Genomic DNA, 17777 nt, shown 5'->3' with positions numbered 1-17777 from the left:
AGCTGATACAACAAATAATGAAATGCAATCATACATTTTCACTGGTCCAGTAGTTTATTTTCATACGATGTACATTTATGACAGCACTATGAAAAGTATTTGTATTTATTTATCTTTTTCTATGTGTTCCTGACTTAAAATGTATGGCTGTTTAGCCCTTCTGATGTAGATTTTCTTGTTTTTTAAACTATTGTCTGGTTGCATCCCCAGGTGTACATCAGATTCAGTTCTTGGATGGACTGCCTAACATTCTCTTTTAGAATTCTCTGATAGAGCCTGCTTTGCAGTGCAACTGAATCGCTATGTCGCAGATTGAGACCCGTTCGTGCCATTGGTGGTTGTGGCTGAGGGGGTCCCATTAGGTGGTGTGTATTAGGCTAGGTTAATTTGGGGAAGGGGCGCATAGGGGATTTTCTTGTGAAACGGCAATTTAGTTTTTTGTTTTGTAAAGTAGGTGGGTCTTCCAACTTCATCTATCTTAATAACCTGGTTTTACCAGAATAAATCGGGTCATCAGAAAGGATCAGCCGGTAGAGTTTCAGGTCTTATTCCCACTTGACTCCAGTAAAATTAGAGATACCTTAAATGGGGATGTCCATAGAGATGGAAAGAGGTCTCACTGTGTTTCTCACTATATATATATATATAAGTGTCTGTTCCAGCTTGGGCAGAGACATTAAGAAAATCTCCTTAAAATTGTGGGATTGTTGACGTGCTGTACTCTGCTTGCTGTTACCTACCTGGCTACCTGCCAAACTTTTTCGAATTTACTCGATATAAACTAATTGGTCAAAATTCTATTTTAGAGTTTTACCAACGCAATATTTATCTGTTGACCTCTTACCCAACTTTTCTACACCGGGACTCTTTTTGGACATAATTAACATAACTACTCACCCTGAACACCCGAGGCTAAGTATCATTACAATGCCTTATCACTGTAATTGTTGTAGCAACAACACGGAGGAGAATGTTCGTCTTAAGTTAAAGATAGCAGAGTTAGAGGCTCGGCTTCTGACGCAAATGCCAGGCAAGGATTATGCTAGTGTAGAAATAGAAAAATCTGCGTCAGTGCCACCAGGTAGAAACGATAGTTTTGTTAGCCCCCCGGCACAGCTCCTGCAGCCGGGCAAAAACTTTCTCTTGGTCACTGGGAAGAAATGCCGTCGACCAGTTAAACCTGAATCATTGCTAAAACCAACTGAGACTTTGAACAGGTTTTCCCCACTGGAGTCGGAGTCAAGGCCCGAGCCGTCTTCGGAGGGGAATGATCGGCAGGCATGTTCTACCGGTGGCCTTGAAAAACTGAAAACTTTAGTCATTGGCGATTCCATTACACGCAGTATTAGACTAAAGAATCAGCCGGCGATCGTACATTGTTTACCGGGGTCAGAGCCACTGACGTAGCCGCAAATCTGGGGTTGGTGCTAGCAAAGTCTAAAACTGGCAAGTATAGAGAGTACAGAGATATTGTTATCCACGTTGGCACCAACGATGTTAGGATGAAACAGTCAGAGGTTACGAAGCAGAACATAGCATCAGCGTGTAAATTAGCTAGAAAGATGTGTCGGCATCGAGTAATTGTCTCTGGCCCCCTCCCAGCTAGGGGTGGTGACGAGCTCTACAGCAAACTTGCGCAACTCAATCGCTGGCTGAAAACGGAGTTCTGCCCGTCGCAGGAGGTAGAGTTTGTAGATAACTGGCCTTCTTTTTGGGACTCTCCCAGAAATAGGGCCAGGCCTGATCTGCTGAGGAGCGACGGACTCCATCCTAGCTGGAGTGGTGCTCTTCTTTTATCTAGGAACATTGACAGGAGTCTCACTCCTATAGCTTTAACATGAGATAGGGTGCAGGTCAGGCTGCAGGCTGTTAGCCAGCCTGCTAGCATAGTGGAGTCTGTCAATAGCATAGCCAGAGTAGTTAGTACAGCTTTACCTATTGCCACTGTGACTCGTTCCAGGCTGAGAAAAGATAAACAAGGTAGTGCTAACAAAAACAACCTTATTAAGATAAAGCCTTCCTCCACCTCGGTCAAAAATTAAAATAATTGTATCACTTCGCATCTCAAAATGGGACTCCTAAATATTAGATCTCTTGCTCCAAAGGCAGTTGCAGTGAATGAATTAATCTCTGATCATAAACTAGATGCTATTGGTTTATGTGAAACGTGGCTAAAGCCTAATGAATTCACTGCCTTAAATGAGGCCTCTCCTCCTGGCTATACTAGTGATCATATCCCTCGTGCGTCCCGAAAAGGAGGGGGTGTCGCTAATATTTATGACAGTAAATATAAACTTACTCTCAAACATATCACAGAGTTTCATTCTTTCGAAGTTTTACTCATGAAAGTTAACCAGGCCGATAAATCATTTTACATAGCTACTATTTATAGGCCCCCCGGGCCATACACATTGTTCCTCAATGAGTTTCCAGAATTCTTGTCTAACCTTGTAGTCATGGCAGATAGTATTCAAATATGGAAAACTCCAATGATCCTCTTCAAAAAGCCTTTGAAGCCATAATTGACTCAATGGGTTTCATCCAACATGTCTCAGGTCCAACACATTGCCACAATCATACCTTAGATTTAGTCCTGTCACGAGAAATAGATATTGTAGATCTAATAATTTACCCCCAAAATCCTGGATTATCGGATCACTGTCTTATTACATTTACCATTAAAACAAGAAATCCACTTGCCCCCCAAACAATGAGTTTCAAAAGCCATACTATAAATTCTCGGACTACAAATAAATTCCTTGATATTCTTACAAGTTCGCTCATTAACGATAGAGTAAATAAATCTGTAAATGATCAAATCGAGGATCTAAACTCAATACTGCGAAATACATTAGACATAGTTGCACCACTAAAAACTAAAGAAATACGCAACAAGAAACTTGCTCCCTGGTACACCGACAATACTAGAGCACTTAAGCAAGCCTCCAGAAAATTGGAGCGAAAGTGGCGCTCCACCAAGTTGGAAGTATTTAGACTAGCCTGGATAGACAGTACAGTACAACACCGAAAATCACTCACGTCTGCTCGATCAGCTTATTTCTCCAACCTGATTGAGGCGAACAAAAACAATCCAAAAGTTCCCTTTGATACAGTTGCAAAGTTAACAAAAAAGCAAAGCTTAGCAAGTGAAGTGAGTCTTCACTTTAGTTATAATGAATACATGAACTACTTTGATGAAAAGATCGTCACCATTAGAAAACAAATAACTGACTCCTTAAATAGTTATGGTCCTCAAAATCTCCTGAACCTCCCTGACCAGGTGTCAATGGGGACACTTGAATTTTTTGATACCGTATCGCTCGACACATTTACAAAATTTGTAATGAGTTCTAAACCCACAGTTATTTCCTGTGCTAGGTCAGCCAATGCTGAACATAATAAATTGCTCCCTTTCCTCCGGATGCGTACCAAACTCACTAAAAATTGCGGAAATTAAGCCTCTTCTAAAAAAATCGAATCTAGATCCCGACATATTAAACAATTATAGGCCAATATCGAACCTCCCGTTCCTCTCAAAAATCTTAGAAAAATGTGTTTCCCAACAACTAAATGCCTTCCTAAAGACAAAAAACATTTATGAAATATTCCAGTCCGGTTTTAGATCCCATCATAGTACTGAGACTGCACTCGTGAAGGTAACAAATGACCTTCTAATGGCCTCAGACAAAGGTTCCGCATCCGTCCTGTTGCTTCTTGATCTTAGTGCTGCTTTTGACACTATTGATCACTCCCTTCTCTTAGAGAGACTGGAAACCAATATTGGGCTACGTGGACATGTTCTAGCTTGGTTTAAATCTTATTTATCTGAAAGATATCAGTTCGTTAGTGTGGATGGCATATCCTCTGACAAGTCAAAGGTATGCTTTGGAGTTCCTCAAGGCTCGGTTCTGGGCCCATTATTGTTCTCACTATACATGCTCCCTCTGGGCGATGTAATCCGAAATCACAATATTAACTTTCACTGTTATGCTGATGACACACAGTTATATATTTCAATGAAGCATGGAGAAGCCCCTAAATTAGCTATTTTGGAAGCATGCGTTTCAGATATTAGGAAGTGGATGACAGAGAATTTCTTGCTCTTAAAGTGTCCGTGGAACACTGGACCAGCTCTATACCCTCTACAGGGTGATGGAGGGTTCATGGGAGTTTGCCCAACCAATCCACATGTGTTTTGTGGATTTGGAGAAGGCATTCGACTGTGTCCCTCGTGGCATCCTGTGGAGGGTGCTTCGGGAATATGGGGTCCTGGGTCCCTTGCTAAGGGCTGTCAGGTCCCTGTACGACCGAAGCAGGAGCTTGGTCCGCATTGCCGGCAGTAAGTCAGACTTGTTCCCTGTGCATGTTGGACTCCGGCAGGGCTGCCCTTTGTCACCGGTTCTGTTCGTAATTTTTATGGACAGAATTTCTAGGCGCAGCCAGGGGCCGGAGGGTGTCAGGTTTGGGGACCACACGATTTCGGCTCTGCTCTTTGCGGATGATGTTGTCGTGTTGGCCCCTTCAAGCCAGGACCTTCAGCATGCACTTGGACGGTTTGCAGCCGAGTGTGAAGCGGTGGGGATGAAAATCAGTACCTCCAAATCCGAGGCCATGGTCCTCAGTCGGAAAAGGGTGGCTGCCTGTTAGGGTTAGGGCTGATTTTAAGGTTTTACTCTTAACCTATAAATCAATACATGGACTTGTTCCTACTTACCTTGCTGAAATGATCCAGCCATACATACCTACACGTAACCTTAGATCGCAAGATGCAGGCCTTTTAATTGTACCTAGAATTTCTAAACAAACAGTTGGTGGCAGGGCCTTTTATCATAGAGCTCCACTCCTGTGGAATGATCTGCCAATTAAGGTTAGAAATGCAAACTCAGTGCAAACTTTCAAGTGTCTACTAAAAACTCATCTCTACAGCACGGTTTATAATTAGGTGTAGCCTGGCCCGGGGGCGTGAAGGTGACCAGTAGGCTTGATACTGTCCAGCCTTGCTGTCTTGCCAGGTGGGCTCTCGTCGCCACTGGGATGCCCTCCCTCCAATGCCTTTCGGGGGAATAGTCACTAGGCGTTTCTCAATGTCAAGGAAGGATCCTTCGAAGCCAGAATTTGAAGGATGCTACGTCATCGACGTCCGTCGAAGGATCGTTCCAATGTCGAGGATCCTCCGAATCCTACCAAGGACTGAGTCCTTCGTTCAGAGAATTTCCCATAGACGGCAAAGGATGCATAAGTGCATCCTTCGCGGCCCCAAATCACCCACAATCCAATGCGCACAGCTTTTGCCAGCTTGTAAAAATAAATTAAATGGCGGAACTAAGCGGGGAGTTGGAGCGGCATCGCTGACGGCAAAATAATAATTTAAAGGTAGGTAGCTTTAGTGTTTGCCGTACATTTGTTATCACCGTTAATGTGTTAAATCAATGTAAAGCTTAACGCTTTAATGCTGGTACAAATAGCTATCATAATTAGGTAGATATATATAACGTTAGCTAACTGAACCTATCTTTTAACATTAGGCTGTTAGCTAGCTTGCCGTCTTTTTTACCATTTGTGTTTGTAAAGTTTAATGTTCGGTGGCATTTTCATCTCTTTTTATAAGCCGTTAATGTCACGGCACGTCACGTTAGCAGATATTTTGAAAATGATGTGTTTATAAGTTGTAGCTTCAGGATGGTAGGTAACGCTGCACCTTGTTAACTTCACTAGCAACGTTAAATGAAAGCTAAAATGTATGTGTAGTTTCCCATGTTACAAGTATAATGTTCTGTAACGTTTCGTTATAGCATTCATAACTGTAAACATATTTTTCTTGTGTTTGATCTCTGTTAACAGGGACTAAGGAACAAACGTAGACTGTCACTGGGGATGGGAAAGCCAAAGACAAGCAGGGAGACAGATGTTGAATAGATTATTTGCTATATTTGAGATTGACATTCTAAAAATAAATGCATTAAATTAACTGGTTTGTCTGTGTAATTAATTTTTTGGGTGTGTATATTATATAAACTGTTGTTCAATGTGTATTTTTCCATCAAATTGTGATCTGCACATAGGAAACTTGTAGCTGAATAATTATTAAGATTGTACCTGTTTTAATAACTCGTTAGGTATACAAGCTCTAAAAAGACATTAACGAAACATCTTTATTATAACATTTATTAAAACATGACTATTAGCTGTACACAAGTATATTTAACATGAAGCAGCGATCAGACTCAGCTGCCGATGATGGGGATGCTTCCAGACTGTAGACAGAAGGAGAAAGCTTTAGGTTAGTCTAATTATCCAACCTGTTCTGGTAAGATAACAATTGTATAAAGTATATTTACACATGCTGTAACATAATGGTAATTTCTTCATCATGGTCTTAACTGACAACTGCTGACCATTTGACACACTTACACCTACCTTTACTGTGTTAGTGGGTGTTTATCAATGGTGTTATGACTTTTCCTATGTTGGTTATAGCTTGTGCGTTTACAGTACTATTTAACCTTTCTCACTTGCAGTTTACTGCTTATCATACTGCCTGTGGCAACCATTATTAGCAGGTAGCGTTTACCTTGTTGTTCATGTTTTGCACCTCATTTGTCTGAAAGCTAGAAGCTACTGGACAATGAGCTAAGGTTACATACATGCAGTAAACTACAAGCTAATGTAAACGGTTAGCTACTGAAAGCTTAATGTAATTAAGATTAATTAATGCAATTCTCCTTACCGGTAAGTGTTATGAAAACTACAAACATTAACTTCCACGAGGGTTTACTTTATTGACATGAAATGAATAACACAAAACGACCATTGCTTATATTATAGCTTATTAGTGTCGGTAACGTTACCTACCTTCGCACGTTGCGGGCAAAGTTGTCGACAGAGTATTCTCCTCCTGCAAGCAGACTGACGCTGATTCACCTCCTCCATCGCAACAAAAAATTGAAGAGCACCGTTTACAGTTCCAACTCGATTTCGTCCAGTGTTTTGAAATGTAGCGCGGAAGAGAAGGCGAAACATTTTCAATGACGCAAGCACGCAATGACGTGCACTTGCTAGCCTGTTCCATTGTACGTGTTCTTCGAATGCTAAGGAGGAGCCTGTCCTAGCTCCGAAGGATCCTTCCTTGGAAGGACTAGTCCTACCAAGGAAGGATCCTTGACATTGAGAAACAGCTACTGGCTTGTTGTTGACTCTCTGTTGCGCACTTGTGCAATTGGACTGTACGCCGCTAGCAATACTCAGCCCTCATTCAGGGGGGTTGCGGTTGGTGGGTGTCCCTTTGGTTGATGCCTGGCAATGTGGTTGGACTGATTTCCTGCCTGTTGGGCCCTGTCCGGGGCGTCCCCCGGGTAGGGCCACAGTGTCACCGGACCCCCCCCCCGTCTCAGTTCTGTTAGAAATCTGCGGTTTCGTATAGTGGTCAAGTAATGTAGAACCCGTATCAAATCGAGGGAGAAGTTCGTTCACGTTTATTGGAAAATTGCAGCACAGATGTCATTCGGTGAACGTTCCATTACCTTCTCACTGTAATGTTGGTTACCAGCTAGCCTATATATTAAGGGCGTTTCTAACTAAGACCATGTCTTTAGAAGTCAACCCCCATGCCATATGGCCATCGTAAACATTCCTGTCATTAGAGCGCTACCTACTGAGAGATAATCTAAACAGAGATGTTTCTGTTGTTCTCATTATCTAGGCACATTCACTTCCAATGAAACGTACATTCATATTGTAATTGTTAATGCTCAGATTCCACAGTTCCAAGGTGTTACGCTGCTATATTATTGTGCTGGGGGATATGAGGGATGTACTACTAACTTTTCTCAGTTTCCTCCAGTTTTAAATTTTAGAAGGAGATGAGGTCCTGGTCCACACCTGCGGATTACCTGGTTTGGGGGGCCCGTTGCTGTCCCTGTCCTTGTCCACCTGGTCATACTTCTGACCTAGTCTAAAATCAAATAGACTCTGGATTTAGCCCAGAGAAATGTATTTATTATTCCAATTGGACTCTTAATATCTCACCCGGCACAGCCAGAAGAGGACTGGTCACCCCTCTGAGCCTGGGTCCTCTCTAGGTTTCTTCCTAAAATTCGACCTTCTTAGGGAGTTTTTCCTAGCCACTGAAATTCAACACTACTGTTGTTTGCTCCTTGGGGTTTAAGGCCGGGTGTCTCTGTAAAGCACTTTGTGACAACTGCTGTTGTAAAAAGGGCTTTATAAATAAATTTGATTGATTGATTGATTAAAAAAGTAAATTTTGGTATTATTCAGTGGCCTCCTGATGACTCTGAGAGTTGTGATCACTTGATCAACCAGGTAAATGGGAGAGATCAGGCAATGAAACTGGCAGTCCCATCCAGTTAACAACATTGAAAGGATGGACGCTTTTATTGGTAATGTATATACTAGGATGCATTTTCTCAGTTATGCGAGTGACTAGCAAGAAGGCATAGCTAAGGCTAAGCTAGATCTGAGGAGACTTGTTATAGTGGAAGAAATGTGTCTACTGCCGTATTGATAATGAAGACTGATGTTCCTGAGGGTTGACAGAGGGAGAAAGAGAGATGCATGCCTCTATGAGCAGGAATAGCTAAAATGTTGAGAGAGAAAGAGAGAGAGAGAGAGAGAGAGATAACCAATGAACGAATCGTACACGGATCATTAATTATTATAGTCTACGTTCAATTATAAGTTAAAAACATGTCTTTATGATGTTCCTGCCTTGATCTATTTTTCTCTGCGAATGCAAATAGAAGTTGATCGGAGAACTGAGCTGAATGACCGGGTATGATGCAAGTGATCATGTTGTAATAATCCGCTGTCAAACGTTCGATACGATACAATTGAACGAGTCACTAGAAAAAAGGACTCGTGAGTCCCGAGTAACTAAAATGATTCGCGAATTGATCATACACGCTGCTGTCTATATCACGTGCACTGCAAGGCTGCGAGCTCTGGTTAAATCCGGCGTTTTAATGGCAGACTGGACAGCCTTCACCGCTTGGGGTTAAAAACATAGATTTATTCCCAAACAAGAAGGTAGCGTTTTTTCTCTACTTCTTTTCAAATCACAGCGGTTGACGTGCTTGAAATGTACGGATATCTGCAATGAACACGGAATTAACAATACACCCCTTTTGTCACCAAAGATGGTGCATCCCAGGAAGTAATTTTAAGTGTTGCTTGCTCTTTGAGGAAATGAATATGCAAGTGTTTACCGACCAATTGTCCCCTGTTATTTGTGTGTTAAAGGACGTTTTAATTGTGAAAGTAGTAATGGCTTTTTCACTCCAGCACTAATCGATTCCCATTAGCGACTCCGTCATGTCAGAATGTTTCATTTTATGTTTAATTGTCTTGTTCAGTCTTTTTGTGACAGTTGTAGGGTACCTACTGTACTCAGGACTCCTGTCAGAAATTATCATCCGGACTGGTTCGCCTCCAATCAAGAACATAACAGTCGCTTACAAGTTTAAACAAGGACCATATAAAAAGTCGGGACAACTTTTTACTGAGAGCTGTAGCATTGGACCTGAGCTGTCCAGTATTGGAGTGTTCTATGATGATCCCAAAAAGGTAAACGTGTCTAGCTGTTTAGAACGCTCCCCCTACTCCAACACAGTTCTACTTTAACCCATCGGTTTCCACATTTTTTCAGACACAATACATGACACAAAAAACAGGTAAATGAAATAGGTAGCCAGAGGCGTCGCCAGGATCACAATACATTCGGGGCTTAGCCCCCCCCCCCCCCCCCCCCACGACAGAAAGTACAGGGTCTTGAATGTACATGCGTAAAAATTCGATGTACACGCTAGCGGACGTTCAAGGCTAACGACGCCACTGCAGGTAGCCTACATAAATCAGATTTGGCCTTATACTTCATCACCAATTCGTATGCCTACAAAGTCTGCACATGTGCTTGATTCTGATGGGATCACTAAACCAGGTTTAAATATGTGCTAAATTAATTTACTAATAACTGTAAATGAGGTCCGCCCAACACCTCAGCTACTGTACTTCTTCAAACCTTTTTAATCTTTAAATGTGGAAAGATCAGTTGTAAATTAACTTCTATATATAAAATCAAGTATCCCCATGCTCTACCCAATGTATTTCAGATGAGTTAAATGGAATAGCTGAAATCAGGACACTAATTGTATTTATAACCTTTTCCTGTAGAATTATGCCGTTAAATTATACCCTACATTTCAACTCAGGAACAGGTATGGATACATTTTCTTTTAGCAAGTTAATAGAATCCAATTCGTATTTGGGGATGTTTGTAAGGTGATTAGCTCAATAGAAGCTCAGTATATGCAAAATATTCATCCAAACTAAATGTAGATGTTATCAGGAACATGGTTGGCCATTTTCACCCTTCTAGTTTTCTAAAAGGTGCTCCGCGGTCACATGAACACCCCCTTGAAAGTTCTGCTAAAAACATTCTGTTTTAAAAAAATTATCACTCACAGTGGGTCTTACATATCACCATCAAATACATATCCAGTTAAACTGACGTTCAAGTGTGCAGCTGTTCGTTACGGGAGGGGAATGTGCACTGCTTTCTCTGTTTCAATAGGCTTTGCCTTCTAAACCCGATTTGTGTTTGCCAAGCAGGATTCTTCAGTTGGAAAGAGATTGATGATCATAATGCACCTTTTACACTGGTCAGACTCATTTAGAAATATAGCACTATGTCTTCCACATTCTTTGCAGCAATGGTCAGTCAATAAATGATGGCTGTAAAATCATTCTACTACTTGCATTAACAATTTCTTCAAACTTTGATTGTTAATCTCATTCAAACCTAAAATATGACACTGAATATTTCAGTGTATGAAGAGTTTTACAATTTTCCTACCAGGTTTTTGGATTATTTGTGTAGTTCATACATTTATAGTTGATTAGGTGCTTATCTACTTTGTCACTGTAATACATATGTTGCTTTAAGTGAACCCATTTAAGAGAAGTGCTGCTGCTGAGTTTGTCTTATTGATCCCTGTCAGTTTTTTAGCTGCTGTTTTTGTGAGCTACATAGTCACTTCTTTTTACCTTGAACCGTCTCTTTGGTGGAAACACTTCGTGGTTTAGAAAATGCTCTTTTTTTTTTTACGCCGATTTATTGCTTGCATAATAATTTTTCTTTTGATGGAAACATGGCTACAGAGTATTTTGGATACTTCCTCTTCTTCATAATCAAAGGTTTTTATCTTTTTTTTATTTTACTGTCACACAGTGGGTAAGTGGGCTAGCCTGGCCCTAAGCCTACCACCCGCAGTATCTTTTTAACACCAGAATCAGGTGAATATTTTTATTCACTAACACAGATTGGATTTCAAATGTCTTCTATTACCCTCTAGATGGCGCTAACGTTTTGTAGACTTACCCTATAACACAGGCCGTAAAGTTGGTATAACCATTGCATACATTTCCTAGTGAGTGCTGGCTTGTGTCATTTCTTAAAGGTCTTCCCATGCACGTAGGCCTTATAAATTATTGAGGTTTATAAACTGTTACGCGAGAGCACGGCAAAGGCCCAGGACTGGTAGGGAGCATGTAGGCCCCAGGCCATTTTTTTGAATGGCTAACTGCCTCCCATATGTTCTGGAAGGGAACTTTACACCAATGTTACAAATGTCTCAACAAATAGAATGGGAATCAGTCCCTTCTCCTACATTTGGATATCTCCGGTATGGGTGCAGCAGCGCGTTTGACATCACTGGGGAAAGTTATGCTGCAGATAAATTACAGACAGTCCTTTGTTGCTTAATTTCAGTATGATTGAACTCAGTTTAGAATTATTTTGCAATGCAGTCTCAGCAAAAAGCTATTCTGTCATATATTAATTTATCAAATATTACATGTATATTAAACAAACTTGTTTCCATCATCTGTTTGTTGTAAACTGTTGATTGACAAAAACTATTGTGAGTATACATAGGTTTTCCGTATTGTAAGTTTGGTTGAACTGAGCTTTGTGTTCCCCATTAATATTAACTTTTGAAAATTAAGTCAAGCGTCCTTATACATTAACGGTTATGAACCTTTTGTTACCTTAACTACGACAACCCAGTCGTTTTATACCCAGCTATTTTTATTGTTTGTATGTGCAGCAGAACGTGAGATCAACCTGAACTGAACTGTTTGAGGTACTCACGGTAGTCTATGTAAAGAGTTTTTAGATGTGTTTTTAAGATCGGCAGAGACTGTGCTATCCTAGCCATCGAGCTGTTTCGACCATTGAGGTGTCAGAAGAGAGAACAGAGAGAATGTGTGTTTTGGAGACTGCCCTGTGAGGGAAGGTGATATTCGAATGTTGTAGAGCATGAACCTGCAGGAGCAAGTCACTGCCTTGATGTTAGCAGAGAGCGAAAGCGGTGATCTGTGGAAGCGTGCATTGCATGTTGCACAAAGCAACAAGCTAACTCTCAAGCCAAGGTCTCTCTTGCTACAAAGTGACAGAATTCATTGAAATGTTTCCAGTCAGGTGTTTGACATTCAGTCAAAACAAGTTTTGTTCAATATCACGTGAAAGTGTTTCATCACCTGGTGTCTTGTGAAAAGAAGTGTCTGGAACATGTCTTGGGGAAAAAATTCCAGTCATAGGTTATAGGACAGTAGATAGGCTGATGTCATAGGGACCCTACACATCAGGATGCAGCAGTTTAGCAGAGAGCTTACCTTGAGCCTGTTCTACGCGTTGGACTGTGCCCCACTGGGTATGCAGGTTACTGCTGGGCTGCTGCCATAGTAATCCAGTGTGACTTCCTACAACCAAATGTATTAGTAATTTAGCACCAGTCTGAGCATGGAATAAACATGAAAAGGCTAGCTCCCAAGGAAAGGTGGGCTGGAGAAGAGACGGAGAGATGAAAGCAGGAGAGGAAAGAGATTGGGGATGGGAAGGGGAGAAGTGGAGGGAGATGGGGAGGAGAGAGAAGTGGAAGAGGAGAGTGCGTGAGTTGCTTTGTAAGTGGCTGTTAAATTATAAATAAATGGGACTACATTCCAAGTTGTTTTTGAAGTCCATCGATCCCCAAAGGGCTGAGCAGCTGGGGTTTGTAGCTGTATCTCTTTGTCCAACATGCCCTGCTGTGAACCTTATGACAGAAAACAAATCCACTCCAGAGAGGAGCCACCCGCTGCTACTAAAAACAAAAGTAAAACGCTACAAAAATTCCATCAACTTCCCAGGCCTCACAATTATACATACATATACACCCACATATATATATATATATATATATATATATATAATTTTTTTTTTTTTTTTTTTTTTTTCTGTCATAAGCTATTTTGAGTGTATTAGAATAAGCCATAATCTAAAGAGGGGTTCTTCATGTAGTTATTCTGTAGATATTTACATTATGAACTAAGCATAGAGCAAAATATGAATTTTGATTCTCAAATATATCAGTTTAATTTGAGGTACAAATATTTGAAAAGCTTTGCTTCATAAAATCCAAGTCCATTATAAAAAAAAAAATTCTGTAGTCTGAGACATAAAATAATAAAATGCACATCCATCTGTGTTTTTCCAAGTCCCTACTTGCAGAATACCCAGCAAATATGGCATTTGAATAGTCCTGTACAAACTGCCACAAAGAAACAATCATTCAACCATTATTTTTGGTGCTTAGTGGCTTATATCTGGAGGCCACGAAGTCCAGCAATATCTGTCAAATCATAATATCAGGGTGCAATTTGGATTTGTAGAATGTACTTTTGGAAGACCTCAATCAGTCAGTAATAAAGGTGTTGTCATGCTCATTGGTAAAAGGTTTATTTTACGGGCAGGATCAGTGATATGATGCAAATAAAAAGATTCAAGCACCTTGTCAGACGCTAAAGTAGAGTGGAGGAATGTATTGAAAACAAACATTATTAAATACTGTTAAAGGTTGTCTGATCTGTGGACATTGAAGGTTAACTAGTATGGACCCTGTTCCAGTCAATGATAAATGACCAGCGATAAATGTTTTCTCACTTCTTTCCACCAGTTAGGTAGTGTGTGACGGGTTGGGTTGGAAAATGACAAAAAATCAAGCATTATTATTTACAGGTGGTATATGGTAATTGTTGTTTTCAATAGGTAAACTGATAAATCTCAATGATCCAGGTCAGTGAAGTGGACATTGTCCTGCATAGGGTGCCTTCCTTCAGATGGGAAGTTAAACCGCTGTTTAACTTCCCATCAGTGAGACTTTGCAGTCACCAAAAATCTCATGGCCATTTTTACTTTATATTGCACTTTTGACCACCTACATATTAGCAACTTGTAAATGTAGCCTATTCATTTTCCTACCTGCTTCAAAATTTGAATATGCAGATATCAGCAGCTCAAGGCACCACCTTCCAAGGTAGCGTGCACCACATTTCTGATAGATCGTCCAGAGATTTGCAAGTGTGAAGACAATTGTGTTGGAACTGCATCTTGTTTCTTAGCAGTGCACGCGCATATTTTGCTCAGTTTTCCCATGATTGACGGGAGATCTTGAACATGCTGGGATAAATTAAAACGCCATGGAAATGATTATGCAAACTTAGATAATTAGGAGCAGCATGTGTGGGCTGTGGATGTTGTGTTTTGGTTCCTGGACTCTGATGACATCACCTTTGTCACCGCGGCTTTAAGAAAAGGAATCTCAATAGTGTTTCTCCCCCATAGGCTGCAATCTAGATATAGAAACAAGATGATGATTATCTCCTTAGGGAATAACCTTTCAGGGAAGAACATCTGACATTTTCTGTAGCATTGATAGGATATGTACGTATAGGAAACAGAGGGACAGAATGTGTCCTATGTCATAATCAACAATCACCACATACCAAGTCTGACATATTTACTGCATTAGCCCCTGCATCATTTTAAAATGCTTATTGATCATTAGAAAACCCTTTTGCAATTATGTTAGCATTGCTGAAAACTGTGCTGATTAAAGAAGCAATAAAACTGGCCTTTAGACTAGTTAATTATCTTCAGCATCAGCATTTGTGAGGTTGATTGCAGGGTATAAATGGCCAAAAACAAAGAACTTTCTTCTGAGAAATTAAGGCTATTCTATTGCCAAGAAACTGAAGAGCTTATACAATGATGTGTACTACTCCCTTCACATAATCGTACCAATTGGTTCTAACCATAACAGAAAAAGGATTGGGAGGCCCCAGTGCACAACTGAGCAAGAGAACAAATACATACATAGTGTCTTGAGAAACTGCCAGTTTCATTAAATAAACCTGTGAACTCCGGTCTCAATGTCCACAGTGAAGAGGAGACTCCAGGATGCTGGCCTTGTAGGCAGAGTTGCAAAGAAAAGTTGCATATCTCAGACTGGCCAATAAAAAGAAAAGATTAAGATTGGCAAAAGAACACAGACACTGAACAGCGGAAGAACTCTGCCTACAGCATCATCATCATTTTCTTTCAAAAACAAGGACATTTCTAAGTGACCCCAAACATTTGAATGGTAGTGTGCATGAAAGCACTTACAGTTAGGTCTGGAAATATTTGGACACTGACACAATTTTCATTATTTTGTTTGCCACCACAATGGATTTAAAGTTAGACAACCAAGAACAATTAAAATGCAGACTTTCAGCTTTAATTTGAGATGTTGAACAAAACATTGTACAAAACGTTTAGGAATTGCAACCATTTTCATAGACAGTCACCTTAGTTCAGTGGCTCAAATGTTATTGGACAGATTAACACATAAAAATAATAAATGTAATAATTATACTGAAGTCTGGAACACTGAGTTTCCTCTTTTGTGATTCTTTGCCTGGCCTTTACTGCAGCTGTTTTCTGTTGTTTGTTCGTGGGTCTTTCTGCCTTAAGTTTTGTCTTCAGCAAGTGTAATTCATGCTCAGTCGGGTTGAAATCAGGTGATTGACTCGGCCATTGCTGAATATTAAATTTTTTCTCTTAAAAAACTCCTGGGTTGCTTTTGCAGTATGTTTTTGGGTTATTGTCCATCTGTAAAGTGACGCGCCGTCCAATCAACTTCAGTGAATTTGGCTGAATCTGAGCAGACAATATATCCCTATACACTTCAGAATTCTTCTGGCTGCTTCTGTCTTCTGTCACATTTCAACACTAGTGACCCAGTGCCATTGGAAGTCATGCATGTCCATGCCATCACACTGCCTCCACCGTGTTTTCCAGATGATGTGGTATGCTTTTGGATCATTAGCCATTCCAAGCCTGCTCCAAACCTTTTTCTTCCCATAATTCTGGTACAGGTTGATCTTCGTTTAATCTGTCTGAAGAATGCTGTTCCAGAACTGGGCTGTTTTTTTTTTTTTGATGTTTTTTGGCATTTCTATTCTTGAGGTTTATGAATGGTTTGCACCTTGTGGTGAATCCTCTGTATTTGCTCTTGTGAAGTCTTTTTTTTATGGTAGACTTGGATAATGATATGCCTACCTCCCTGGAGAGTGTTGTTCACTTGGCTGGATGTTATGAAGGGGTTTTTCTTTATTATGGAAAGGATCCTATGAACATTCAGCACTGTTGTCCTCTGTGGACGTCCAGGCCTTTTTGTGTTGCAGAGTTCACCAGTGAGTTAAAAAAAAATAAAAAATCTCAGGATGTACCAAACTGTTGATTTGACCACTTCTAATGTTCCTGCAATCTCTGATTTATTTATTTTTGCAGCCTAAGGATTGCCAGTTTCACTTGCATTGAGAACTAATTTGACTGCATGTTGTGGGTTCTCAGCAATAGCTTCCAAATGTGAATGCCACACGTGGAATCAACTCTAGACCTTTTACCTGTTAATTGATTAAGGAAATAACAAAGGAATAGCCCACACCTGTCCACGAAACAGCGTTTGAATCAATTGTCCAATTATTTTTGGTCCCTTGAAAAAGGGTTGCTACATATTAAAGAGCTATAATTCCTAAACCCTTCCTCCAGTTTGGATGTGAATACTTTCAAATTTAAGCAGAGAGATTGCACTTTATGCCCATATTCATTCTTTAATATATTTTGGTGAACAGCCAATATAACAGAACAGAATAATTGTCAGTGTCCAATTATTTCAGGACCTAACTGTATATACTCTGTCACATATTTGCTTTTGAATTGACAGTTCTATAACCAATTAGATTTTTGACTTACACACCATTTGTTTAGATGCTTTCTGTCTGTTTTAATTGTGACTTATTATTTTTTGGGTGGTGGATGTTTTGGGAGAATAATGGATTTGTCTGTTTCTTTGCTTGGTACATCTGAATGTTGTTGGCCATTTTTCAAAGAGTGGACTTTTGTTCTGTTATTTTCCCCCAGGCTGGTTGATTTGATGGGCAGAAGTAAAGGCAACATTCACAAGGATCATGTTTTTGCAGTGCTTAATTGCTGGGGTAGGCTTCCGGGCTTTGTTATGAGTAAGGAAGGAGAGAAAGGGAAAGTAGTAAGACAGAGGACTGTTGGTTCTCACTGATGTGTCATGGTTGTCATTGGTAAAAGGCAGCTTTGCATACATAATTACAGGCTCTCTGTATAACTTTAATGAGAAATTTTGAGAAAGACAAAAAAAAATCTTCATTATATTTGCTTTATCTCTATCAGGGGTGTGAATAATAAACTTTTAAGTGTTTTAAACAATATTACAAAATATTTTTTTTTTACAAATAGAATATTCCCATAGCTCACATTCTTAATGTATGCATTTATTTACCTACTTGCATAGCATTTGACATACAACAATGTGTGTTCATACAAACATGGGTGTATGGGTGGGTGGGTACACGTACAGCTCCGGAAAAAA

General features: G+C 40.2%; 1 protein-coding gene across 1 annotated transcript in view; it reads left to right on the top strand.

The window, feature by feature from the left end:
- Positions 1–9067: 9067 nt before the first annotated feature.
- LOC105016917 (testis expressed 264, ER-phagy receptor) overlaps positions 9068–17777 on the top strand; it is a 63197-nt gene continuing 54487 nt past the window's right edge. The window contains exon 1 of the mRNA XM_010881085.4: positions 9068–9579. Coding sequence (XP_010879387.1) covers positions 9328–9579 — 252 coding nt within the window. The 5' untranslated portion in view covers positions 9068–9327. The remainder of the gene's footprint in view (positions 9580–17777) is intronic.

This window comes from Esox lucius, chromosome 17 (genome assembly GCF_011004845.1).
Source record: "Esox lucius isolate fEsoLuc1 chromosome 17, fEsoLuc1.pri, whole genome shotgun sequence".
Classification (NCBI taxonomy): domain Eukaryota; kingdom Metazoa; phylum Chordata; class Actinopteri; order Esociformes; family Esocidae; genus Esox; species Esox lucius.
This window is presented reverse-complemented; position numbering and strand designations above follow the sequence as displayed.